The 27,320-nt window shown below is 39.7% G+C and overlaps 1 protein-coding gene across 2 annotated transcripts in view; it reads right to left on the bottom strand.

The window, feature by feature from the left end:
• LOC118772664 (lethal(3)malignant brain tumor-like protein 4) overlaps positions 1 to 27,320 on the bottom strand; it is an 87,492-nt gene that overhangs the window by 39,076 nt on the left and 21,096 nt on the right. For both annotated transcript variants that reach the window (XM_036521195.1, XM_036521196.1), the window contains exons 10-14: positions 20,798 to 20,874; positions 14,961 to 15,046; positions 14,617 to 14,727; positions 12,187 to 12,301; positions 7,345 to 7,447 (exon numbers count right to left, since the gene is read on the bottom strand). In XM_036521195.1, the coding sequence (XP_036377088.1) occupies positions 7,345 to 7,447; positions 12,187 to 12,301; positions 14,617 to 14,727; positions 14,961 to 15,046; positions 20,798 to 20,874 (492 nt within the window). The remainder of the gene's footprint in view (positions 1 to 7,344; positions 7,448 to 12,186; positions 12,302 to 14,616; positions 14,728 to 14,960; positions 15,047 to 20,797; positions 20,875 to 27,320) is intronic.

Genomic DNA, 27,320 nt, shown 5'->3' with positions numbered 1-27,320 from the left:
ACCAAAAATCATATCTTAGCAAACATAATGTACACCTAGGTTGACGTTTTGTATGAGCATTATTACCGGACATTTTGACCAGCAAGTTTTTAATTTATCGGTCTTTTATAAATTTTACCAGACAAAAAACGGGTAATTACCGGCTAACGGAGACCCTGGTCACAAAACACTTTTACTTAAACAGACTGTGATCAAAACAAAATGGAAAATATACAGCTGCAATCCATGTTGCAGGAGAACTTGTGAGTGAGTGGGGCCGCGTTTGTGCGCAGACGCAGAGGGAGAGTGGGGGCGGGATTGCGCGGAGAGTGTGAGAGAGGAGAGATGCAAACACTGGCACGGCTTTACGGAAGAACCGGGTTACGTAACGCAACATCAAACTATATCGATATAAACGGTATTGTCTCATCCTACATCTCATTTGAAAATATATCGATATACCTTTAAAAGACGATATACCGCCCAGCCCTAATATTTACTGTAATGCTAGTTCCCAGAGTAGAGCACGTATCTCCCAAGAGAGAGCTCAAATGAGTTGTCCTTTATTTTCTGCATACAAAATGTATATATACAGTCCCGGCACACATCCAATTCAACGAACACTGTCCCAAAATGTACCCATATACAGCATCATATGCTATACATACTGTGCTGTGTAGCATATCTCAAACAAATCCAAAACTGCTGTGTTGTTAAAATTCTGATACCTTTGGTAGCAATGACATAAATAGTGCAGTACACGGTGTTAGGTTAAAATGTGAAACTCAGCAACTAATAAAAAGGAGAAGTAAAGCTCCATTCATTATTTAGTAGAAGCTCCTGGCCAATTTACCCTCCATTGTACACAGTCAATCCTCTATACTAGAGGAAAGCACAGTCATTCACAATGGAGGACAAAATCACTTTCATAGCATCTCTTAATTGCATTTTTTTTTCCCATTGCCTAAATGCAAGCAAGGCATGATATTTGCTGTGAAGCATACAGAAAGGACCTCTGATTGCTGATACTTATTCATTCAAAACAGGGTACGCAATCTCATCCTCCACAACGCCGGCTCCCCACACTCATCTGGAGCGGTGCTTTGATGAATGAACAGCACGATTTTCGTGCTGCCTCTCCCTGCCTGTGTGGAAGCGGCTGATGGAGTCTGCTGCACTCACGGTAGCGAGAGCCTCCTTGTGAAAACTGCCATTAAATGGTGGAAAAGAAATCACCATGATTACCGCAAATAACTGACTGCTGCCAACTGACCTGCTCTGCGAGCGGACTAAAGGCAAATGACCAGGCAGAACTAGGAGGGGGGGGGCTAAAAGCTAGCAGGCAAAGTGGAGTCAGTGTCTTCCCTAATGGGTGGCCATAAAATGTCCAACCTCACACCCAATCACTAGGGCTCACAGAGCTCGCAACCAGTTTTGCTTTAGTTTGTATACATAAAAAATGGCAAACCATCTCTATGCTATCACAATGTTAAAGCAAGCTAAGATAGAGCGCTTTAAAAGTTGAGCAGACAAAACGAAACACCTTTGTTTACCAAGATGTCATTTCTGCCAGTTTTTACAATGATTTACATAATAATTACGGATTATATAATAATATGACAATAATATAATAATCTATTATTAAACTTCTCTTATGAGTATGTAAGCTGTAATGTGATAAACATCAAAGCAACCTTCACAATAGGGAGAAATCACATAAGTCACAGCAACTTTTCCTGATTATTGTTAAGCATCACATTCAGGTGCATATAGGGTATGGGATTGAATATATGAAATATGCAGCCTTCATTAAGTGTTTGTTTTTGTGGCGCAATGAATAGCACAGTCAGCAATAGGACAGCACAGACACATTTCATGCTGCATAAATACACTGCTCAGCATACCTAGCCGGGCTTTCCTTTGTGGCCTGTCGAAAGAGCAGCCAACACTTCACTATCCTGAATCAGCCTCTGCCTCACAGAGCTCAAAGCCTCAACTCACGCATTACATTATTCATGATTTACAACCTCTAAAACAGAATTACAAAATTCTGTACAGACACTGTTACAACCTCAGAAACAGTCATTACAAAACCTGTGTTAGCTCTTGTGTGATAAAGCATTTCATCAACACAACAGAAAAAGGCTCCCTGAGTTTGCCAAGATTACTGTTTTGGTGTTATTTTGGTATTAATCCCTACAGGATCAGAAAGGATTACAATACGACTTCCCTCATTTTCTTGAATATGCCTCCTTTCACCACAGATTGGTAATCATTTACCTATTAAGTTGATTGATAATAAATATACCTCTCAAATAAAACGATTTCCCCAATTTGAAAGAAACAAAAAACTAATCATTATTCGCTTAATTCCTATTCCTTTAACTGAGTAACATATAAACAGCATCTGTCAATATGATCTGTTGTCAGATTGAGCTGTTTGTAAAGATTTATGAGTCCTTTTGTTTTATTGCGCTAGCTATTGGCCACATTTCCAACATAATCAAATACCTTGGATACAGTCATCTTAAATTCTCAGACAATGCACCACAGGTCAACAGGTACTCAGCTTTGCAGTTCAACAGGGACCATTATATAAAACCAAACATGGTGGCCACCCAAAAGAGGGCCCACTCTTATTAAAAATGTCACACATGGAAACGTGCCAAGAGGGAATAAATCAACACCTTCAGTAGGTTTGCCAGTAGTGCAACTTTGTTATCTCAGATTCAGATAATGGGTTCATGTGGATTAGAGATCAATGTGTCTAATACCTGTCCAATACCTTTTGAAAATAATTAACTTACACTAATTCTATGAAAACATCATTCTGAAAATTTAGCAAAATCTCATTATTTAAAATGTCTCAACACATTATTTTCTTAGCTTTGTATTCCCCATAGAGGAACAAAGTCATGAAGAAACATAACTGTATTCATCACTTTATACATCAAACAATAAAATAACTCAGATCAAAAGAACTGCACAGCAACTCGAATTATGGTAGACTGCCAGGAACAAACAACAGAGCCAACTTCAACTGTTGTAGACATTTACCAACGGAACCATAAACAGAACCATAAGTGTATAGCATGCCCGCAACGATATCATGAATGTCAAGTTTTACCTTCACTGTGAGTTGCAATATGATTATTAACTGCACTCTTCAGGGCAGTGTGAAAACAAAAGCGGTGTGCAACAGAGCAGATTACTGGCATATTACGATTCTACTGAATGTATACACTTGAGGACAACCATATTAATGTCATTGCTGTAGTTGGAGGCATACACCACAGCCATACACTGTCTCATTCAGGGTGTCTGACCTTTCAATGTGGTAGCAAGGCAACCAGAAAGTGGGTTCTCAAAGTTATACGCTCACTTCCTCCCCTGGAAATGATGATGTAGACAGGTAAAGGGTACATATGTGCATGCTGATGAGTGCACGGAGGAAGCAGTGCGCTGTCAGCAGCCCGACGGAAAGGATTACTTCACGCTCAGCAGAAGTGAATAACCTGACGCCATTCTAAGCAAAGAACTTGACACTGTTCTCAAGCAAAATAGTCAACAAGCACCTGAAGGGACCAGATGCTCAAAAAACAGATTTCTGAGCACAACTTACTTCATTCAGCAGCTAAAATTACCACATTCAGGTGGGGTTTGGCTCTCAGGATGTAGCTTATTTATCCAACCTAAATAAAAATCTGCATTTCAGAATGAGTGCCCCAACACATCACATGATGCAGTACTCCTTGAAAAGAAGCAGCAGCCTGTTAATAGTGGGGATGGAAAACAAGGCCCTTGTTGGTTTTAAAATAGATGATAATAGAGGACAATTACTTCTGTGTGAAATTTGAGGGTAAAAACCCCTGAGATAACTCCACCCCTTTATCATAATAACATCATTTGATAAGATCAACCAGCTATGCCTAAAAGACAGACTCTATATCTGATATAGCTATAACAATTAATTAAATCAATTTACATGCACACATACACAAGTATGCATGCACAAACACACACAAATAAAATCTTACTTTATAAACTACAAGGATTTGGAGTAAAAACAGCACCTCAAGCTGCAAATGATAATTATGTATATTATAATGTGCAGATGAAATCAAAATGTATGAACATGGCTTATTTATCGTACTTATCTGTGACAGGCTAATCATCACAATGGGCCTAAGGCCATCAAACAGTTAGGCACACGCCATCAAAATCACACAAACACATTATGCCAAAAATCTAAATTAAATTAATTCTATACTGAAAACCCAACCCCTGGTCTGTGGACATGCATTTGGCTATCATAAAAGAGAAAAAGTATTTCATTTTATACTCGAATATAAAATTGTGTTTTATCTTAATATGATGTAAATTCATGCAAAGAGAAAGTAAATGATATGATAATTACATTCAACATGTTCCATTTCTTAAGAGCACAGAAATTACAGCAGCACTGCTTAAAATCATGCTGCACATAAAATCTTTGCTATAATGCAGAATCATCTGATCCTGCATTCCACAGAGATGGCTTGGTGTTCATTTTATTCAGATGTGATTACCCTTTGATAAGGTGAGAAGCCAGATAAATGAGCTTTCACTCTTTGATAAAGCTTTCCGTTTTCAAAACCCGCAGAGATGAGAAACAATTCAGAAGAAATTTAGAAGATCAGCATCATAAACCTGATCATGCAATCCATACAATAAAATTTATTCAGTGAACTAGAAGTTATCTTGATTTGACATCTGTAATGCAGATTTCAAAGGAATGTGTAACAGACCCATATTAAACAGAACTCTACAAAATCCTATGTTAATTTATATGATCCAATCTGGAACTATTACTGATTTTCAGAAGCACCCCCAGAATCTTACCGAAGATTATTCGACATGGATTGCATGCCTCTTCAGTAACAGGCTAATCCATAAACACGGTGGTGACCTGGCTGCAGTTTGCAGGGACAAATTACAGGCTATCTGTGGGTACAGTCCACCGTTACTGAAACATGGGGCCCCATTCAGAGTTCAAAAAAGACGACACCATAATGGCAAAGTAAAAGAGAATCTTTCACAGTCTGCTGTTTTCCTCCTTGATTTTTCACAGCAGTCGTGCTAAGTAGGTGTAATTGAGATGTTTGTTTTGTACAGCTTGGTGTTAATGCATTATGTTAAATATCCACCAGGTAAAAGGTGCTTTTAACATAAATGCTAGTGTTGGTAACAACAGAACACTTCACAGGAGGTGAAGAGGAGAAAAAAAAATCCTGAATGGAAAAAAAAGAAAAAAAAAGTATATAAATAATTAACAATTCTGAATTAGCAATTTGCTTCTGCCTTTTTTTACAAAAGGAGAATTATTTGCTTTATAGCACAAAATTATAGAGTTTGACGGAATCTAACATGAAAACGAAAAGTCCTTACTCTGAGGTTTTGAGACTGATTGATAGTTCATAAAGCCAGCAAAGCCATGATTTCCAGAACCATCTATATGTACCCCTGCCACTGTACGAAGGTAAAATCAGACTTAAACATGGCGATAGACTGTATGCTTGATCCCTGCTGACGCAAACTCAAAGGGAATCCAGAGGACTCCGGCTACACAGACCACAGATCATGTGGGATCTGTCTCTGAACTGAGGCCAGACGTACTGCTGTTCCTTAAACCTCTTTTCCTTGTGAAAACCTGGAGTTCTCCCAGTCTGGCTCCCCAAAACTCCCTGGATTAAGAGCTCACAGCCAGCTGTTCCTCTTTGGATCCACATTGGTCAGAGACTACCGTCTAACTTGGTCACAATTCATATTTATGCTGTGCTGAAGATTGGAATGGAAAGGTCTACAGTCACAACTGGAATTTACAGCAGTCAATTAAAAAAAAATCCTGGAACAATGGATTACAATAACTGAAATTTAATATAAGAAAAACATTACTTCTCTCAAGTCATGAGAGTAATATATATAAATATATATTTTTTTTTCCATTATATTTTATTCAAATGCGTCACAACCAAGCTGGTATGCTGGGTATATAAATGACTAGCAGGGGTGTGTTAAATACAAATTAGTTAAATACAAATATAATTTGTCAATATACAGGGCTGAAAGCAACAAATTTTTCTGAGCCTGATTTTTTTTTTTTTTTGGGGGAGAGGGGGGGGTGGTCAAAATGGGACACACATACATTTAGCATTATCACAACAGCTTTAATACGAAACTGTAAAAAAAAAAATGCATTAATATAATTTTGTATTACCATGCTCAAATTAAAAAGTGCTTTCTTTTTTTCTTAAATGCTATTAAAAATGAAAAGAGCAACTTCAATAAAAGTTGGTTGAGTAGCAAGATGCTGTGTTACAACTTTGTCCAAGTCATCATCGTAGAATCGGACCAATACATAGAAAATTCTGTCCATGTTGCGGTTTGTGGACTCGTCAACATTTTGTGAAAACATCTGTTTTGACAGCTTGTGCGCTAAGCAATGTCGTGAGTGGATAGGTAGCTGGCCTGTGTATTTGACACGCTAAGTTTGGAGAGCGCAGTTCTGTCCTGTGATGTTTTGCACAGGTCATCCAGTGCTGGCGCTATCCTGAAAGACAGGTCATGTTCCGCTATAAGTGCAGACTTTATGATTGCACACGCGGTTGGATGGATGAAGCAGCAGCAGCTACAGTGGCCACAGCTCCCGGCAACGCTGACGTATAACAAAGAGCACGAACAGCTGCTTTGTGTGAGGGAGTTATCTGTATCATGCCGAGACCTTTTACCGCTTGTCCCATACTGTATTTTTTTCCAACACACGGTGCAAAGCAGCTCCAGGGGTCGTTTAATTTGTGACAACATACGCCGAACGTTTATCCATCATTACCGTTTTCATCTAACCAATCCTATTGCCATTTATTTTTCACCCCCCGTTCTACTGTGCTTCAAACTTCAAACTAGTTGTCGATTGGATAAGAACAGCATTCTCGTGCCAGTAACAGGCCTAGCCTAAACAGCCTAAACAGGCTACCACTGGTTAAAACTAATCCGAAAAAACACCACATGAGTGATTGTTTTTAATAAAATTGCGTTACGGTTTGGTAATATCAGAGCCTGTATACACTAGTCATAATTTATTGCCTGGTCTAAAATCTCTGCACGCCGGATTTCCGGCGTGGTGCCGGAGATCTTTAACCCATGAATATATTTTGTTTTGTTACTATCAGAGTCACCCATAAGCCCTCTATATGTCAAAGTAAAACTTCGCAGGGATCTTCTCTGAGTAGCTCCGGGAGGGTGCAGCAGGTTGAAGGCTCCATTATAAGCGTTTTCCTTCATTGCTCGCGGTCAAGCGGGAATTGCAGCGGCCAGTGGGTCACTCACCTGTGGTGTCCTGTGTATCTGGCTCCTTTGATGTGTCCCACTCCCCTGCACCCTGGAGTTGGGCACGTTCCCTGGTTCGCTGAGCTCTTGAGGTCTGAGGGTCCTGAAAACAACAGTGACCCAATGAGTCATGACTCACCCATCTGAATGTCCATTTTCTCTCCCCCCAGTGGAGGAAAGACCCGCCCACCACCATGAGGCCTACCGAGTCTCCTACTAAAGCGCATCTCTTATTTTAACACATCAACCTAGCCATCCTCCAACATTTTTTTCCTCACAAAGCATTTCAATCCAATGCATTCTATTTACTCCTGCATCCTTTCTGTGTGATAATACTACCTTGTTTTTATATTGATCTTGGAGATTTATTTTTGTTTTTAATTGATGTTATACTTATTTAATTTATTGTCTGACACAAGTCACCCTTCACAAGGAAATACACTTACCTAGAGCATATGTGATTCCATTTTAAGAGATGTCACATTACTCACTAGAAGATACATAATCCATTTTATCTGATTCTGATACTACCATCTAAACTTTTTAAGTTCCCCTGGCGAATGCATCTGAGAGGTAACTTCTTATTATCCTTATTATTATTCATAAACCATTCACAACCTGAGGGTTTCCGCATGCTCTGCTTGCCACTGGGGTGAGAATGAATAGAAAATGGAAACAATTCATTACTAATAGTAAATTAACTGCATATTCACTTTAGGGACCACCTAACCTGCACATCTTAATGAGTAATGCAGACCCCATTCACACCCTGACACTTTAATTCCTCATCCTATTTGACTATGAGCAGACTGTCGATACCCTGACCTTGGGTCTTGACCTCCACTCAGCACCAATCGTTTATCATTACACCGTAGCCCCTACTTGGTTAAAAAAACCTCAGCTGCTGAAAAAAACTCAGAAACACAGAGATTGCTTTATTAATGGATCAATAAAGATTTCACGAGCAGATGTGGTGAGGACTACAATTATTTGGAAGAACAATACTCTATGCTGAAATATTTACTGCACACTGGGAGACGTTGATTAATTGTGCAAAATCTCAAATTCATTCTGTGTTTAAAGCTCTTTCCAGAATGTGACTGTGTGTTCACATGTATGTTAAAGTAATTTGTGGTCTATTTACAAAAAACATCTTTCTGGTAATTTTTAAAATATTGTATTGGACATACGGGTATCCGTTTCCTTTTTACCAGGCACTCACAGCATTATCAATTGGGTATCTAGTCAATATAAATTGCGTACAGCATTACCAGAATGCTGGCAACAGATAGCTTCTTTACAGTGTCTGTGTTTATGACATTTGGCAAGGGCACCTGCCAAGAGGTGCAAACCCCAGTAACATTTGATGATGATCCTGAATATGACAGAAACCTAAAATCAACAAGCTGCGTGTTGCCAAGAACATACTGTACAAAATGCTGCGTTCATGTGTTCCGCGTCGCACTTCGACAATGACAGCAGCTGTGTGTCTCTGAGCCACAAGCTTGTTGCGGTGCGTTTGCTTTGTTGCAACACTTCCTGATTGCCTGGAAATATAAGGTCTCGCCTTAAATTTTAAGGGAGCGTCTTCTCCCCGGTGCGCAAGATTAAATCGTTTTTACAAAGTGTTGGCCACTCTTGACAGAAAGCAGCGAGCCGAATATTCCAACCTCAATGTGTGTCTGATGGAGAATAGATGTGTCCCACTGCCCGGTCTCAGATGACATTTGCACTTGCACTGACATCAACAAAATCCACTCGCTGGCTTTCTGTTGTAGGGTACACGGCTCAGGCCATCTGGTAAGGAGAGGACAGTGCTCTGCACGACTTCTCTCCCTCACGGGGCCGTAAATCAAAACTGCGCCATTCAAAATGGAATTCTGTCTGCATCGTGCTTAATTTAAGAAAAGCGATAGCGTTTCCAGAGGTGGGCGCGGGAGGACGCGCGGGCGTCCCAGGGAAACGCCATCCTGGTGCAACCATCCGTGTGAGGTGCTTCACACCTCTGATGTGCCTGGTACTTCAAAGGGAAGCATTAGCAACAGTCAACCAGAGGTTAGTGGAGATTTGCATGTCTTTGTCACGCAGCATCCAGACTGTGTGGCAAATGAAGCTGCAAGTTTTCGATCGATGACTGATCCAGGTGCCCATGTGGAGTACCAGTTGCAGTGCTATATAAGTGCAGCAAAAAAAAAAAAATGAATCTGGGGGTGCTCTAATAGGTGACCCCCCCTTAGCTCTGAGGAAGTATGTATGTGTGTGTGATTGTGAGTATAGCAATGATCATGTATGAGATGTTTAAACACAACCATTTATTCATGCATTAATAATGTTTCTGAAGTCTGTTACAGTTGTTCTTATGGAATGAACTAACTAAAAATGGTTAAGTTAAGCTTGCACATGTTGCAAGAAGTAATGCTTTGTATGCTAACATCAAGCCGCAGTTATCATTTTATAAGCTCCTGCAGTTTGGCTGTTCATTCCAAAACTCACAGACACAGACTTTACCTTTCACATTATCCATGTTTTGTTTGTCGCTATAAGATTCATCATTTATTCAGTGATTCATTTCATGTTTGTCCCTGTGTGTTCTGGTTATTCTAGTTTATTCCATTTCTTTTCTTTTTGTTGATTGTTCAATGTTTGTCAAATTGTAGTAAATAAATTTGATTAATTACACTGTCCTCTTATCTGTATTTTGTCTTGAGAACTGGGCTCTTACAGACCTAAACAACCTCACATTATTAAATATGATATTCATCACAGAATTTAACTATCCTTGCCAAATGACCCATGCCTCTCAGGGGACAGCAATATCTCCTGCAACTGGTGCTCTTCCTGAGAATAGGCACGTTCCATACATAATTGGTATCCTGCATAATTTGTGCCCTTTCTGAGGATACAGATCTTCTTGACACTGTGGAATCCACTGTATTGCGCTATATGCCTATCGTGTGGTGCAATGACGAGGTTAATGCCTCAAAGTCACAAACAGAGCCAAACCGCAACACTTTCCTCAGCACACAATCACTGCATACCTATTTCAAATCCACCTACGCCGTTTATCCTCCCTGGAAAAAATACCCAGAGTGTGTCAATCATGCATGTGGAAAACATATGCATGGCACTGGACACTTCCTTAAGAAAGCAGTAGACAAAGCTTGAGCTTATCCAGTCTATGGTATCAATAGCAGAAGTACACAGCCTTTGCCAAACAGGCATGCCAGATTTTTTTTGTTTTCCGAAAATCAAAACAAGGACTTCAGGTTTATCGAATGGAAAAATAAATCCAAAACGAGCTTGAAATATCTAATAACAGCTCTGGCCCATATTGCCTGTGTGCCTTTTTAAGCCAGGTATTTAAAAGATATTCCCAACTGTTTGTCTGGCTTTATACCAGACACACAGTTAACTCTCATAAAACTAGCTTTATACTGGACAAACCGTTAACTCTCATAAAAACGTTTAAAGAGTGCAATTGTACGCCTTTAATTTATCAACTGTACCTGTAGAGTCACAAAAGTCAAATACCCTACTGTAATTACACGCATTTATCAATGTCCAGTAGCACTCTAAAAATACTTTGCTGCAAAATTCTATGCAGACACTTTGCATTTCACCCTCTTCCACCGGATGTTAGAGAAACTGTTGACTATGACTGTTTCAGAGCTTATTCCATTTCTTTAGCACAAATATTAACACTGCATAACACTGCAGAATTCCAGTCTGTCAGCGGTGCAAAGGCCCAGTCAATCTCTGTGATGCCAAGCAAATGGGTTTCTTTGTACAACTCGATGGGGGACTGAATCTCACTTTGTTGCTCAATGTATGGGTTTGCCTATTTACCACTTCCATTGTGCTACTTAATATTCCTTTGTAATAGCATTTCTGAATTTCTCACGTTCGTACGCTTAACTATGTCCCAGACCATGTGTTTGCCCAGCTACAGTGTTTACACAGAGGCCCCTGAGTAACAGTCCCTGTGCGAGCATCAATTTCTTCTTATTCTGAAAATGAATAACAACTTGATGCGTGTCGAACAGCCCTTTTCCATTCATTCAGTAAAACAGCATATATGGGCAGTGATAGAATTTAAAACATCATCACAAATCCCACTTCAATGAATCTGCACAGACTGTTTTCCACTAAAAGGACTGATTATGCGAATTATGAGGGGAATAATTCTCTCTGTTTGATGAGCTGTATGAGGGATGGCAGAGAAAGCATTTCCAGGAGTTGACAGATGTAATTCCGGGCACAGTGGAGCGATATCTAGGGAGAGCAAATTCAGAAAGTTCTATCTCGTGATATTAATATCCAGCAAACAAGGGGTTAAGATGAAATAAACCTGGATAAAATGCAGTTCATGAAAGAGTAAATGTAGGACGAAAACCATTTGTTTTGTTCACAAAATCAGCAGCATTCTTTTTGGCACTACATTTACACATTTACTTGAGGGGTATTCCTTCTGTGCACTCTGCAATGTCAATGTTACTTCAGCAAAAAGTAATTGTGCTGAAAGAGTGGGCCACAACACTTTCTCACGGCTGAGGCTGATGAACCACCTTCCTTTGTGTGTAATACTTATTGATGTTCTCCTTTCAGCTTCTGGATGCAGGAATAGCTGAGCAGATCACTATCAGATGCTAGGATAGACTGCACCACATGCGTCAGTGAGATTTATCACTAAAGGAAAGGTAAGTGCAAAATCAATACCAGGGATCGAAATGTAGGAGAGGTGCTTGAAGCCGGGGAATGTATCCTATCTTCTGTTATACCAACATTCCAGTGTGATATGGATATGTGAAGCTCTCAGGCACTTGCGGGTTTGACTGGACTCACGTAGGGGTGGTTCCAGGGGGTGACCTGTCCGGGCGCACCAACCGGAGGGGTGTAGGTCTGGTAGGTCCGAGTCCACCCAGAAATCAAACTTGTCATGCCAGCCATCAAAGTGGATCTAGGCGGGAGGGCAGAAGCTGAGAAAGATGTGCAACTTTGTTTCCCATACAGGTATGAAACAAAGAGGAATATACTGAGAATATGTTATTCAGCCCAAGAATATTTTGCAAATACAATTTAAAAAATGAATCCATATCATAAATATATGATAACGTACCAAAATGGTAATAATTTACAATTTTAAAATATTTTAAATTGATTGAGCTAAAAATATACTCTAAAATATATTTTCAATACATCAATTTTTGTATGGCTTAACATGATTATTTATATAATGCTAATTTGCTTACCCTATACACAACTGATCTGCAATAAGTACAATTTTACAATCTCATCTAAACTGTGTAGTAGGTTTAAACAAAAAAAAATCACAAGAAACTACAGTCTGTACACTTATGCCTGTACATTGCACAATTATGTAGTAATAACCTGGCAATTTAAAGAAGGCTTGGTTATAAACCCTGTTATTTTTCTTTTCTCCTTATTTCACCCATGCATGACAAGGCCCTCTGTACTGCCATAATGAGGACCTGACATTAAAAATTAATCCTGGAGGGCCAGGGCCAAACAGTAATCAAAAAGGATATAAAAAATGTATATCTGCAGGATCAGGCAGCCTTGTCCAAAGACACATGAATTTTGCAATTCCTATTTGAACAATATGGATTTATCGCAGTTGCATGCGAATCATTTTCAGGTGCCTACTGATCCATCTCACACAATTCCATTCAGTATTCCACATTCCATGTTTATGCATGCCAGGATCAGATTTGTTTTTTTTCTAACATCCTTTTAAAATAGACTTAACCATAAATGGACAGACACAGTCTGACTCAACCCCATTTCAATAACCCTGGTATCTTGTATCCCACAGGACCCAAGAGAGACCCCTGCTTAGTTGCCAAAACAGGGTAATACAAAGTGACTGTTTTTCCTTATACAGAGAAATAGATTAATACATGCAGTGCCTAACATTTAACCCCTGCTACAACTATTCTGAATATTTGGCCACTGTCTGTCTACATAATTCAGAATTAATTGAACTAAGGGCAGGATAAAATCAAACCACAGAGTGCTTTGTTATCAAAATGAGGTCACTGAGCAATCAAAAGCGCTCTCGTGTTATGTGCCTAACCAAGTTTAAGGTCAGGAGTGGTGGGCAGGCCTGTCCATACAGCAGCCCACTATTCAAAGCTACATCATATGTTGCAACTCCCTATTCATCTCACAAAACCTTGAGAACATGTTTCATGCATCCAATAAAAATAAATATGATCATGCCAAACAAAAGTTAAGAGCAGAATTGAAAATTACTAAATAACGGTTGTCATTGCTGTAACTATCACCTTTGGTGACAACTATCTGGTGGCTGTTAAGATTTTCAAGGACAGCTGAACAACAGCTACACAAAAGCTAAAACTAAAAACTAGAAAACTAGAAAACTACACAAAAGCACTTGCCACATGCCATGTTACTCATGTAATATTAACAATGGTGCAGTTTGTGCGCAACAAAGGCAATGAGCGTTTGAGTGGCGGTCATTGCTGTTAGGCACCTGAATAGATTTAATCTGCATTGCCCTCTTTACCTGCCACCACAATCAGATGAAGGACGCCCTAACATGCAAGTCCCCGAGGAGCACTACAATCCTATGGAGGTTAATGAAATGGATTGTATTATTCTACATTTCTGAGAACTTTTTCAGTACTGCCAAAATCTGCACAGTGGTGCTTTTAGCCTTGTATTCTCTCCTTTCAACATGAGACCCTGGCTACTTCAATTCTTATAACATTTCTAACTGGCTATATAGTTGTGTGGAAATAATAAAAATTAATTTAAAGCAAAACTTGAAAAAGACACAAAAATGTCAGACGCAGGTATCAGCATAAATATGCTTACCGATTCATTCAGCTGTTATGTATAGGTTTATAAATTCAGAATTCCGCAGCTGAAGGGCACAAAGATACATGCCTACAGATAATTGCATTTATCATACCAGTGAAGTATGATAGGATTTAATGTTATACCTGCAGCAAAATGAATGGACAGTCTAGGTGGTCAATAATCAGCAAAGTGTTTACAGAGCTCCGTTACTCAAACACATTATTAATGGATAATGTAGCCTAAATGAATAATGTAGACTATATGAGTTGTTTTTTTCCCCCACTTTTATGACTGTGAGAATTGGGAAAACAGCTGAAAAATCTGTGCCTCTAACTTAAATCTGATTCTGACTGAAGGTGCAGTATATTACATTAGTAGTTGACTGCTGTAGCGTTGAGCTGAATTGGGCTTGGCAGTCGTTCCCCTCACCTTCACCCGGTAGTCCTCAGTGTCCACAACGGTAGCCACCCGTATCAGCATGGGGTTCCGCCTGTCCACTGCCTCCAGCTTCATGTTCACCTGGAACCGGTGTGACGCTCTCTGGAAGATACAATGGATCACCCATCAATCCCTCGTCTGATTCAACAGTGATCTCTTTTTTCAACCGCTTACAATTGCTAGATATTATTCTCTCAACCATGTTAAAGCGCTTACAGTAATTAATCAAATTACAGCAAAGCAGAAAGGTAATTCCAGTACCAGACAGTAGCATGTCAGGTGCTGAAGTGTGGCTTTTAAAATGGCCAGTCTACTGCCATTTACACAGTGCTTACCATACAAAATGCCTGGCTTGGAACAGCAGTAGAGCCGGTGTCTTTTAAGTATTCGTCCCACAGAAAATTTTCTGGATTGGGGTGTCCTACAGTAGAACACAATGCACAACATAATGATCTTTAATTGAATTCCTCTTTGTTAGAAAAGCTTGGAAATAATTATTTCTCCACTGGAGTCAAAGAGAGAATGCCCATTTGAAATATTCTGTGCAGCAGCCATCAAGAAAAAAAAAAACTTGTCAGTTTTTGCTGAAATAGAGTTCAAAAAGGTATGATAAAGACATTCAAATAAGAGGTCTATCCACTGTGCATTGACAAAAATGTCAGCTGTAATTACCACACATACTGAACATGTCCAATGCAATTACCCACTGAGAAATCCAGTACATATTGTACACCTGTCACCCCAACCAAACATCAAGAAACATGATACCATGCATATTAAACAGTGACAAAACATTGTATCTATATAAAGCATGCACGCACTAAGTAGATGGAGAGAATGAGAAAACTAGAAGAAAATGTAGTAAACAAATGTAATATACATATACAGTATAACAAATATAACACCTTGTTCTGTAGTCAATGACGGTGTCTGACTCAATGGCTCAGAACTGTTTGCCCTGGTCACTGTCAGACCTCAAAGAAAAGCCATTTGCCTTGCTAGTGATTGCTTAACCTTTGATGGCCTGTGCATCTCCTCTTCAGATACAGAGGGCCCTGAGAGGGCTGATGACTCAGTACAAATACACTCTTCCACCCCAGATCATTAGACTTGAGAGGGACATGTTTACTTTGTGCATTTGGTCCACACCGTATTTGAGTAACTGCAGCAGCAGAGCTAAATGGCTACAAGCAGCTACAACCCCATACAAGTATCTTACATACAGGTTATTGAATTTGTTTAGAAAGAAATGTAGCGTTAACCTCAACACCATATTGCTGACGGTGGCTATGAAACATACATTACGAATACATGCAAAACCAGGTTACAGAATTTAATGGGCTGCTGTGAGAAGAGCTTTTAGATTAGCCGAGTGGAACTGAATTGGATTTTGCTCAACAAAGTTTACATGCAAACACGAAGAATGCTGTGACTGCATTATTCATGTTTCTCTGGCTCAAAGTGCATTTTATTTCACTCTCAAGCATATAAATATGTATTTAATGGCACTGGGAATTGAGAATTGTACTGTCCAGTACATGGAAAATAGTCATACCTTAAACTAATTTGATTAGGAAAAGATTAAAATTTAAGAAATCTCTGGACTAAACTAAGTGCGTGAGGTTTTTTTCCATGAAACATTTGTTATAAAATTGTTATTTCTTAGGATATTTTTTTCAATTAAATATTAATTTACACTTTGCTACAGGTTAGATTATATTTGCATGTGTTTAGTATATACCACAAAGAAAATCTAAATTGGATCTTACAGGCCTGGCCAATTAATACAAGGAATTAACCAAGATATTACAGTAATTTGATACCCAATGTCCCACCGTACACCTAGGGAAATAATGCATATTCTTCATCTGTATAAATTGCATTTGCTTTGAGTGTTTGTTTCTATTTGTCATTACTCTAAATTTAATACAATTTTTAAAGAGAACCACTGTACCCACAACAACCAAAATAACCCTATTCTTATGTGTTAAACATTAGGCATACTATGGTGATGAGCAATATTATGGGCTCATGGGGGTGAGAATACAAGTTTCAAGAAAAAAACTGATCAGACCAATCTAAGGACTGTACAGGCCCATCCTTTACTCAGTGACCTTCACCCGGGACGTGATGGTCCATGTGACCTCAGTATGAAATTGCCCCTGCTTCTGCACCTGCCTGTAGACCATGATGGATGTGTACCGACCGTTCTGCACTGCGGATGCTACAGCTGGCCAGTTGACTGGGCCTGTCCTCAGCGGGGAAACGCTCATCTAAATTCTCCAGGAGACAGGACTGCCACGTTGCCTCAGAATTTCGACTACAGCTTCCTCCTCTGCAGTAAAGCTGCTGTGGGCTCCTGTCGGGCTGCAACGCCGGACACCCCAGCACCTGGGCTTCACTCGTCACGTAATGCTTTTGTCATGAAGGCCGCGTCTTCTGGAATGAAACTGCACTAATGCTTGTTCTTGTCCTGTTCTCCTCTTGGGCCTCTGCGGCCCTTTCTTGTCATGCTCTTCTTCAGCACAGCTGACATGGGCCCGGCTGATGAACTTGACACTGTTTGTCATCGCTTCGCTGGCATAAAACAGCCCGCAGGTGACTGAGAACATGCAGACAGCCCGACGCGGAGCAACACGCAGCTAAGGTCACCCGGGAGAGAAAGAACAGGACGTACACCTGCATCTGGCTTAGCTGCCTTCTTTCTCTGAGAGCTTCTGCAGTGACCTGCTCAGGATCCTCATAACCTGCAGCTGCAAATAAGGCAGCTTCCAAGTGCCCACCAAAAATATCCTACACTTGGTCATGTAAGCTCTTAGTATAAACTCCAAAATTCACTTCCTAAGTATGTATATGAGACTAACTTTCACTAAAAGATAATCACAACGTAATGCCTGTCAAAACTGTACTTCATCACTTGCACACAGATTTAGCACACACAGCAGTTAAAATGTCAATAAAAATTGTATTAGGAAGAACATATTGGAAAATGAAGCTTTAACTTTTGACATTACACTTACATAAAGCTATCCCTCATTACATGTGGTGCTATATTTATTAAAAAAAAAATGGCTGCACATACAAATTGTCACTTTTAAACTTTTTTCAGGTGGGGAAAATATCAAAAGCAGTACATCATTTTTTTCCCTGGCTATTCATTGTGATATATGACCATACTTCTACTTCATATTTCTATGCTGTCCTTTTTACTTTCACATTTCCCTTCAGTTCCCCGGAGACTTAACTGTAAAGACTGCTATCTGTTCGTGCCGCGCTTCCTCCCCCGAGTCTATGCACTAAGGAGCATTTCAACAAAGTCCTCGGTCCCTCGATCGGAGCGCTGGTGATCCCTGCTATCTCTTACGGCAGAGGATCGATTACACGCGCTGTGCACAAACTGGATTTGGGCACTAGTCATAATGTCATTCTGACTAGCTGCGATTACAAAGCGTGATAGAGTTTTCCTCTTCTTCCCTCATGGCAAGTTATCGGATGTATAATGATTCTGCCCCAGAATTAATTTTGCAGCCTACACATGCTTTTGGATGGAAAAGTGATGACGGAGGCACTTCGGGAGGAGTGCTGCCGCTCAGCTCAGCAGATTGTGGGGGAAGCCTGAGGGGTGGGTCTTGAATACACTGACCTGGATTCCTTGTAAATCTGGAGTATGACGCGGGTGTTCACAACTCCTAATGTGATTAAGCTTCCATTACCGAGCCCCAAGTGGAGCTGCTGTCAGCAGTGAAGCTGCCGAGTGAATGAGTGTTGGGATGCAGCTCAATTCGGACTCTACAGAATCAACTCCGGGTGACGTGCAGTACTGCAGGGATGGATGTGAACACCGCAGAATGGCAGCAGGCTGAGGCTCGCTTCAAGCTGGGCTAAATGGATTTAAAATAATGCTGGAACAACACTGGAGGAAATTACAAACAAGATTAGCGAGACTGAGCTAAACCAGCTCCTTAAAAAGAGTCCGGAAGTTGGACAAGGGAAGAGGGAATCCAGGAAATACAAGCCTCAGGAGGAACACAATGAGTGTTTCAATTACTGCGCTTTCCCTGGCTATTCCAGGCTTCCGTTGGGCTGTGGGGTGCAGGGTACCAGGACACGAAAGGGGAATGGACAGTGACTGAGAGATACGATCAAAGAAATGAGACAGCCAACTCTGGCTCAGCAAAATCTGTCCAGGACTTTTGATGTCAAGAGGTATCTACATAATCCACATTGCATCAATCTGACATCTGTCTACAAAGATAATTAATTCAGTCCACACTGAGCTGAGACTTTCGCCCTGCAGCAGCCCTGTCACAAAAGTAATACACAAAAATAGCTTTAACTACGGCAACTTTACAAATGTTCTTTTGTTTTTTAAATTGCTAATATATTAAAAATGTATACTCAAAAGTAAAACATAGAAGATAATATACATTAAACTGATCTAACCCCACATACACAAACACTATAATAACACATAAGGAAAAAAAGTAAGGAAAGTAAGGAAAGGACAGTAAGGAAAAAAAAAGAATAAATTGTTTTATCTGATGACACAATGATGATTTGAAGGAAATGCATCATGACTTTGTTAGTTTAGAAGTTAAAGTATCTGGGTGTTATGTCTTTTCATCTCTTTTACGCTTTGGAATCACCACTGGGGCATATTATGCTCACCTCACCACAACATCCTCTGCCCTTGCACAGGAGAGCTGAAGCACATTAAATCAAACCCTCTGATACACTTGTGTGAAGCTAATGGCTATTTTTCTCTCTGTGAGTCCCACTGTGCGCCAATGAGGGCAAACGCCAAATGGAGGACCAACTCCCATATCATCTGAGGAGCTCATAAGTGCCTGACGAGTTGCAAGGGGGTACAATTGAGCAGTTACGTAACTCACCTCAAGCCCCACTGAGTGGAGCTAATTATGTTCTACCACAGTGGTCATCCTGTGATTTTCAGCTAATAACATTAATAAGTGCTCTGAGCACAGGCTAAACCCCCACAGCCCAGACTGGAGACTGAGCCTGGGCTGTGAGGTCTAGCCTGTGCTCAAAGCACACCCTTTAACCATCTGAGCCACTCAAGAGCCCACCAGACAATATTTTAGTATGAGAAGTCAAACACGTACGCATGCTTTGATCTCGCCAGCACATTGTTGCTGTTTTCTCAAAAGGTTCACTTACTCATTGATGCCATTCACAGACGTTGAGGAAAGCGTTGTTGAGCAAAGAGGTCTTTTGGTCATGGGCATTCACAATATACAAGGAACCATGCCTTATTACTGATGCTGTGCACTCTGCTATTAGTTTTTTTTTTTTTTTTTTTTTTTACAGGATACAGTATATTAATTCAAGGACCTAACGAAAGTCATCCCCGGAGTCAAGCTGATATATGGTGACCTGGCCATCCTTAATTGTTCCGTCAGGTCTAACTAACAAGAAGTTTTCATTATAACGCAGTATTGTTCAAATGATTCTGACAGGCTTCTTTGCTGAGTATTTGGTCATTTTTGACCTGAGCGCCGCAGATGCTTGAAAGGCCCATCTCTAGTAAAACAGCAGCCTTAACAGGATACACAAAATGCTGCAGTTCATACAGCGGCCTCCTCATGTGCTGCAATGTTCATGTCCCTGACAGCAGGGATCGATAGGAGAACGCGTAGACTGAATGGCAAACCTGTCATCTGATCAAAACCCGGTAACAGCAGCGCAAGGAGATCACAGTGAGGCTGCAGGGGAAACTGAAAGGTGAGTTCGAAGCGCATGACAGGTGCGCAGGAGAGATTCAACCTTTTTTTCTGATCTTGATTTACAGTTGCCTTTTATTCAGCTCTGCAAAGGAAAGAAGTCCGTGCGATAGGGCTGAACCTAGAGGTTCCCGCACAAACTGCAACAGGCAGTGACTTTCTCTCAGAACCTAAAGAAACAAAGAAGCCTATTCATACAAACTAATGTGAGGATGAAAACATTTATTACATGAAATTGTACAACTGGCAGCCCACTCTTAAACAGCAAACTTCTCTCTGCTGAATTAGGTGGAATCAAAGCTCACGTTTTGATCTCAGGCTATTATCAAAAGTGAGAGGATCATATCAAAGGTCAGATGCAAGAGGAGGTCACAGGAAGGTGAAAGGTCATACTTCGGGGTTCAGGAGCATGGAGGGGTCTTGCTACTCACCCTGAGGTGCTGTAAGAGGTCGCCCATGGTCCTGACACCATCCCACAGGGTGAATGTGTGGACTAGTGGCATCACACCTGAAACACAGCGCACACCCCTCCCATCAATCACGTATGCAAATGGGACATAGTAAACTTATCAGGTCCTTTTGATTAGTATAAATATTAAGTACATAAACACATAGAAGAAAAAAACTATTAAAAGGTATCTGAAAGGTATCACATGCTGTATAGTGCATGATGCTAAGATGTACATTCTATAGGATGCATGCATATTATTTTAAATGAAGCTGCTCTGATTTATGTGTTTATCTTCCAAGAAAAGTTTGGAATGCTTATCCATCCACACGTGAGTTATGGTGAGCTGGCTTCTTATGTTTGGTAATGCTTTGCACATGCTGCATAGGTCCTTGCCAACTGTCCTCCAGCAAGCCAAGGGAACAGGTGCACGAAAACATCCAGACAGTTGCGAACAGATATACTCTTACTTTGAGGCAAAACCGTGTGTATTAATGCTTGCACACCACTTCAAAGTGTACTACACATCTTCATGTTTCTGATTCTGAGTGCATGCACTTTAATGTCAGAGATTCAAATCTCTGTAGAGTTAGACCATTTAACAGAAAACACCGTTGCCAGGTATTATAGTGACATTATTCTGATATTAAGACAAACAGACATGCACAAACACACATACTCTCTGTCTCACACAGGCGTGTGCACGCACACATACACACACACACACACACACACCTGCACACGCAATTTGAATCTATTGAGCATACACCTAAATTCATCCGGCGTTATGGATATTTCTATCTACCCATCAATCGTAAAGGGTGTACAGAGTATATACAGACAGAGGTCGGTTAGCATATCAGGTTCAATTGTAAGATTCCCACATATTCTCAGCAGTGAGTGAGGAGCTGTGTGTGTGTGTGTGTGTGTGTGTGTGTGTGTGCACCCGTGTATTCTGCAATGAGCTGTAGCTGGGCAGAGCTGCGATTCCTGGACACTCCACAGGCACCCGGTCTAATCCAACAGCAGGGAAATGAGCTTCTCCTGCTGGACAGTGTCAGTATAACAGAGAGCTTCATGAGCAGAGGGAACCACACAAGTGCTCAACAGACCTCACAATCCGTTACTGCAGCTTTACAGTCAGTTTATATTATAATGGCAAAAGTTATTGTTAACTTCAAGAGAAAAAAGGGTGACAAATCAGAAAAAGAGGAACTTGTACTAGATTATCAATTTTTAACCACTTAGAAAATTAAGAATATGATTTTATGTCATAACATTATGTCATTTAGCAGACACTCTTACCCAGAGCGACTTCCAAATAAGTGTATCACTATGCTAAGAGTAGTTATTGCTACTACAGTTACTGTAGTAGCAATACTTCTCTAGTAAGATACTGAGTTAAGTGCTAAACTAGTGTGGAGCGCTTTTAATAAAAAACAGAGATAGATAGGATAGATAGAGTGGAAGGTAGACCAGAGATACAGCTTGAAAGATGATTTAAAGCAAACCTGGCACAACTGGCACGATCAGTAAATTCTTAGTAAGACTCACACGTTCACAGACAAATGTGGGTGCATGCTGTCTCCTGGGTAGAACAAGAAGAGCTCACTGACCTCGGTCAAAGCAAACACTGGTTCCCTGTTTCAAAGCTGAGAAAGTAAGTGGCATTTCTGCAGTCTTTACGATGGGCTCTTGACATGTGTTCAGTTGAACATGCAGCATTTCAACCAGACTGGTACAATGGCACTTACAGTAAAAACAGGGTACCTTGTGTTTTTAGATATTAAATATTAATCTTGAAATATCAAATTACAGGTTATGGTCTATACTGTCTATTGTTACTATCACCTGAACCTCTGTAATTATGTAAAAACTCCCTTGCTACTCTAGAAACCTGGAACATCCAAGAATCTTGAAATTATATGGGCCTGTGTGTACAGGCATAGTAGCTACCCCACATGCCTGTATGTAGCAGCTACCTCACATACCTCTCTGTTGTACCAGCAGCTGCTGTGCTTTAAAGTTAGTTGATAAAAACTGTATATTACATCCATTTTAGTGGAAAAACAACACATACTACTCAGCATACTATCCCCCTTACAATCCCAAAAGGTCATTTAAGAAAACATACACAAAAATATTAAATATATGTTCACAGCATCATCATCATCGGTAAATTCTGTATTTTGAAATATGCTTATCTTCACGTTAATGCCAATAGAACCAGTTTATTTAAGTTAAAGGTTAATTAAAGGTTCACATTTCCATATGAATCTATATTGCAACAAAGTGTGACAGTAAACCAAACACATCCAGATGAATGTGTAATTCTCCATCTGACACACACAGACACAAACACACACAGCGTCATCTTCAGTAATCAAATTCTCTACATCAAATCAATTACAACCATAAAGCTTTCATACGTCTTTGGTTTCAAAATTTAGTCTAATTCATTATTACTTACTATATATTATTGTTAATAATTAGTAAATCATTGTGCTGAAAACATGCCTCATACTACAAAATCTGTCATGTGAGAGGAAAAATAAATTATACAGCGACAACAATATTTCCTGTTATAAAGGGACTCACTGAAAAACATCCCACAGTGCACCATATGGATTTCAGTGCAGTATATTCAGGAGCAATTCATCACTGAGGCCTGTGGGCATTTGTATCTGCAAAGTAAACATCAAAAATGTTTCCCCACCTAAGTTTATTACTGTTACTGCCTGTTGGTGGCACCATTATTTTCTCAATTCTCAAAATACCATAATGGTGAAATGTCAGCCTTCTCCACATGTATGTGAAAATGATAACCTCAAACCACTTCTTCTCCCTGAATTCTCACATTAGCTATCTCAGTTATAGTTCTCTTTTCTTTTTGTCAACACATGGATAAAATTATACTTAGGACTGCTATGATTGCTTTTTTTCTTTCTTCACACAGATAATGAAACTTCAATTTTCTGTATACATTTGCCAGTATTGTATTTAAATTTCAGAAAAAAACATTACACAAGCAGGTCATATAATAATTTTATCAAATAATAATTTTACAATAGGAGAAAAGGAATGTGTACACATGTACCTAAGTGACCAATTTAATCAAAAACTGAGTGTTCACCAGATGCAAAAGGAAAACAAAGTACCAATAAATCATATTATATTAATGCACAAGCATTTTAATAATTTAGACTAATCATAGGCTGCCTCCCAATATGCAAGTGAATGAGGAAAATGAGTGAGCGAGTCCATGCTGCACATGATATCACACAAGTACGTACTTGAAGAGAAAGGGGAGGGGTGTTATTTGGGAGTGCATTTGGCACTGCTGTCACCATTATAGTGCCACAACTGGAGAGAAAAAAAGTGACATGACTCTACACAAAACCATGGTAGCAGCAGCGACATCTGGAAAACATGTCCGAATCATAATGCTAACAATGTTGAAATACATTTAATATAAATCTGAAAGTGGGTTTTAACAGTACACACAAAAAAAAAACATGTCCTCTCCTGCACATACCTTCCCCATTATTTACATGCACGGGAAACTGAGGTAAAATTAAATAAATCCGCAATAATCAGAAAGTAACTACATGCAAACAAAAATCTCAATAATTATGCAATCCACAAAACATTACTTTAACATTACACTCGTTCTCCCATTAATTTACCATAATCTGCCTCATGCTCCTGTGAATTATGTCTCTCCTGAACTTAATGCTGTCCTTTCACTGCAAACTGCCTGCTGCCAATGAAAACAAACACTGCAAATAAGGTATGAAAACAAATAAGACAAATCATGCATAATGCACCACAATGCATTCAAAAGTAAACACTGACTATGCATCATGACCATCCAAAACATTAAGAAACCAATGAAGCACTCTTGAATGATTCCTGTAACATCTACATGATGTAGGACAATGGACAGCTGGGTGTGACGAATGAAACTGCTGACACTGCCTATCCGCCATGCAAAACGGGAGCTGTGATAACTTTTTTCCCCTAGCAGAGTAGCAAAACAGAGGAAATTAGATCATTCTGGGTTGTTTTTGACATACCGGAAAACACAGTTGATTCAGCGACAAGATACAAAACACCCAGCCAAAACTTCATCATACCTGGCAATGACTTCAACTAACTCCTTGTAGTTGTCCTTATTGTCAGAATCTTTGCCCTCTCCGTACTTGTTAAAAGCCAATTTCTGTGGCCCCATCAAGTTGGATGCACTCACCAAACATTTCAAAACTGCTCTATTTTTCCCCACACTGTTGTGATGCTTTACCGCTTGGAGATGAGCACCACCATCTACTGCATGTTCAACCAGTATTCTATCTAGTTGGCTTAATCAAGCTTTTCCACTGATGCGCTCTTCTAAATTCTCATCCCTTTTGCAAGTTCTGTCAAAATTATGGAGTTTGTCAAATCCTGTTCTTAGCCACTCAGCCACTCTACCTTCTTATACCAGAATAACTGAATAAACTAATTTCAACATCCCGACTTCTGAAAAAAATAAATAACAATTTTGGTCTGCTCTGATTTAATGTGATATTTTTTCTTTACAACTGATGGACTGAAGTAAGTCACATAAAATCCCATCGATGATTCTCCCTGTCTTCAGCCACGTAAGTAATTTTCTAACTATCATTGGTCTGCTATTCAAAATAGCAAGCTAGACTACAGGCCAATGTAAATGTAACTGTAAAAAAAATAATAATAATAAAAACGACACCCTAGACAACACACACCCATTTGTTGATCTTACAATTTAACAAGAACAAAAGAATTATTTAAACTCCACAATCTAGATAAATTACTCTCACAGGCTGTCTGCCAGCGGTCATTCCGTATGCATGTGTGAGGCACTGAGGGTTGAGTGACGGAGGTAGTGTTCATGAAAAGGTATGATTAGGGGTCTGACCATGGGCTAGAATCCATTAATCATTACAAGTGTTAATGTATCCCCAGGATGAGTACTGTACAAGTAGATGTGATGCCAGGCTTCCAGGCTAAACTAAATGTTTGTCATAATGTTGTTATCTTTCAAGCAAAGTTAAATTAATCCATTTTACCTAGGCAACCCAAGCACACACAAAGATAGAGGCTCTTATAAATGTGTAGGAGATCCATCCAAAAGCCTTCCTTGGGGTTTCATTTTCAAATAAAACTGCCAAAGCAGATAAATGCGACATGCCATGTGGAAAGTCTTCTGACACACCAACCTTTCATTTGTAATTAAGGCAGGTTTATACAAAGACCACATGCTCAAATTACTTATGGATAAGCATAGTGAGGATTAATGAGAAGCCAATATTCAAGTGTTTTACAAAAAATCCAATATGGGGCCTCAACCTATGACCTAAGACAACTTTTTTTATTTATAAAATTACTTCTAATAGGGGTGGAAATAAAAAAAAAAAAAACATTGTGGTCACCACAGCAATGGGCCAACATTGACTTCTTTAACCCTGCAACATTTTCGAGATTTCTGAAACCCAGGAGCCACGTCTGACTCCTTGTTACACAGCCACAATGCCTCACTGCCCTCCCCAGATCAAACAAAACAACTGGGTCAAGACCCTACTATGTTTTGCTCAGTAATAACGATTTTAAAAAATCCCCTGGCTGTGGGATAAGTAAATTTCTGCCTCAAAATGAAAGCCTAACAACATGCTCCAACAGGCCCGTGTTTAATGAGACTTTAATTCAGCCCTTCACACATCAACATTAACATATGATACAGCAAAGCCACAGATGTTTGCATCTTTAAACAAAAAAAAAAAAACTGTTACATATCCAAGAAGTCATGGAGCAAGGTTTCCACAGCTAGAAAATTGACCCACCATAAAAAGTAATTAAGGGAGGGACAAGGGAAATTCTACAGTGGATAAAACTAAGGGCTTTCTCCTCACTCGACACACGACATCCCTCAGTGTCAACAAAATAGATAGATGAGCAAGATAAACACAAGCAGTGAGTGGACTATAAGTGGGTCCCACAACGACTTTAAATCTCAAAATACAATTCAGCATGTTGTTTAATGTACTCTGTGGCTAAGGGACTTTCCAAAGCAGCACGTATTTCACAAAGGAAAGCCAGGCAGACATCTTTACAAATGCAGCAAATGAAGTGGGAAATCCTGAGGGCTTTTTGGTTACACACAGAATTTCTCTTCCCTTTTGCTGTTCTGAAAATGAGTGGCGCTCCTTTGCCAATCTAGCAATGATGCTAGAAAGATTTTCTGAGACTCACAGTATGTAAAATAATGCAGGCCCTCCCTTGTCTCTGAACATCAAGGGACAGTACAGTAAAACAACCTTTCCTTTTACATGGTCTTCTTTATATTTAAAAAGTGATATTTTTCTTTTGTTTAAAATCAAACATTCATTCATTCTGAATGGCTGTCATTGATTGAATGCAGTTTGGGCCCTGTTCTTTAGTTTTTAGACCTGTTTCAGCCCTCTTTGGAACCAACACATTCTCACCAGATT

This window comes from Megalops cyprinoides, chromosome 2 (assembly GCF_013368585.1).
Source record: "Megalops cyprinoides isolate fMegCyp1 chromosome 2, fMegCyp1.pri, whole genome shotgun sequence".
In the NCBI taxonomy this organism is placed as follows: Eukaryota; Metazoa; Chordata; class Actinopteri; order Elopiformes; family Megalopidae; genus Megalops; species Megalops cyprinoides.
Note: the sequence above shows the minus strand (reverse complement) of the source record. Positions and strands in the feature narration are given on the sequence as shown.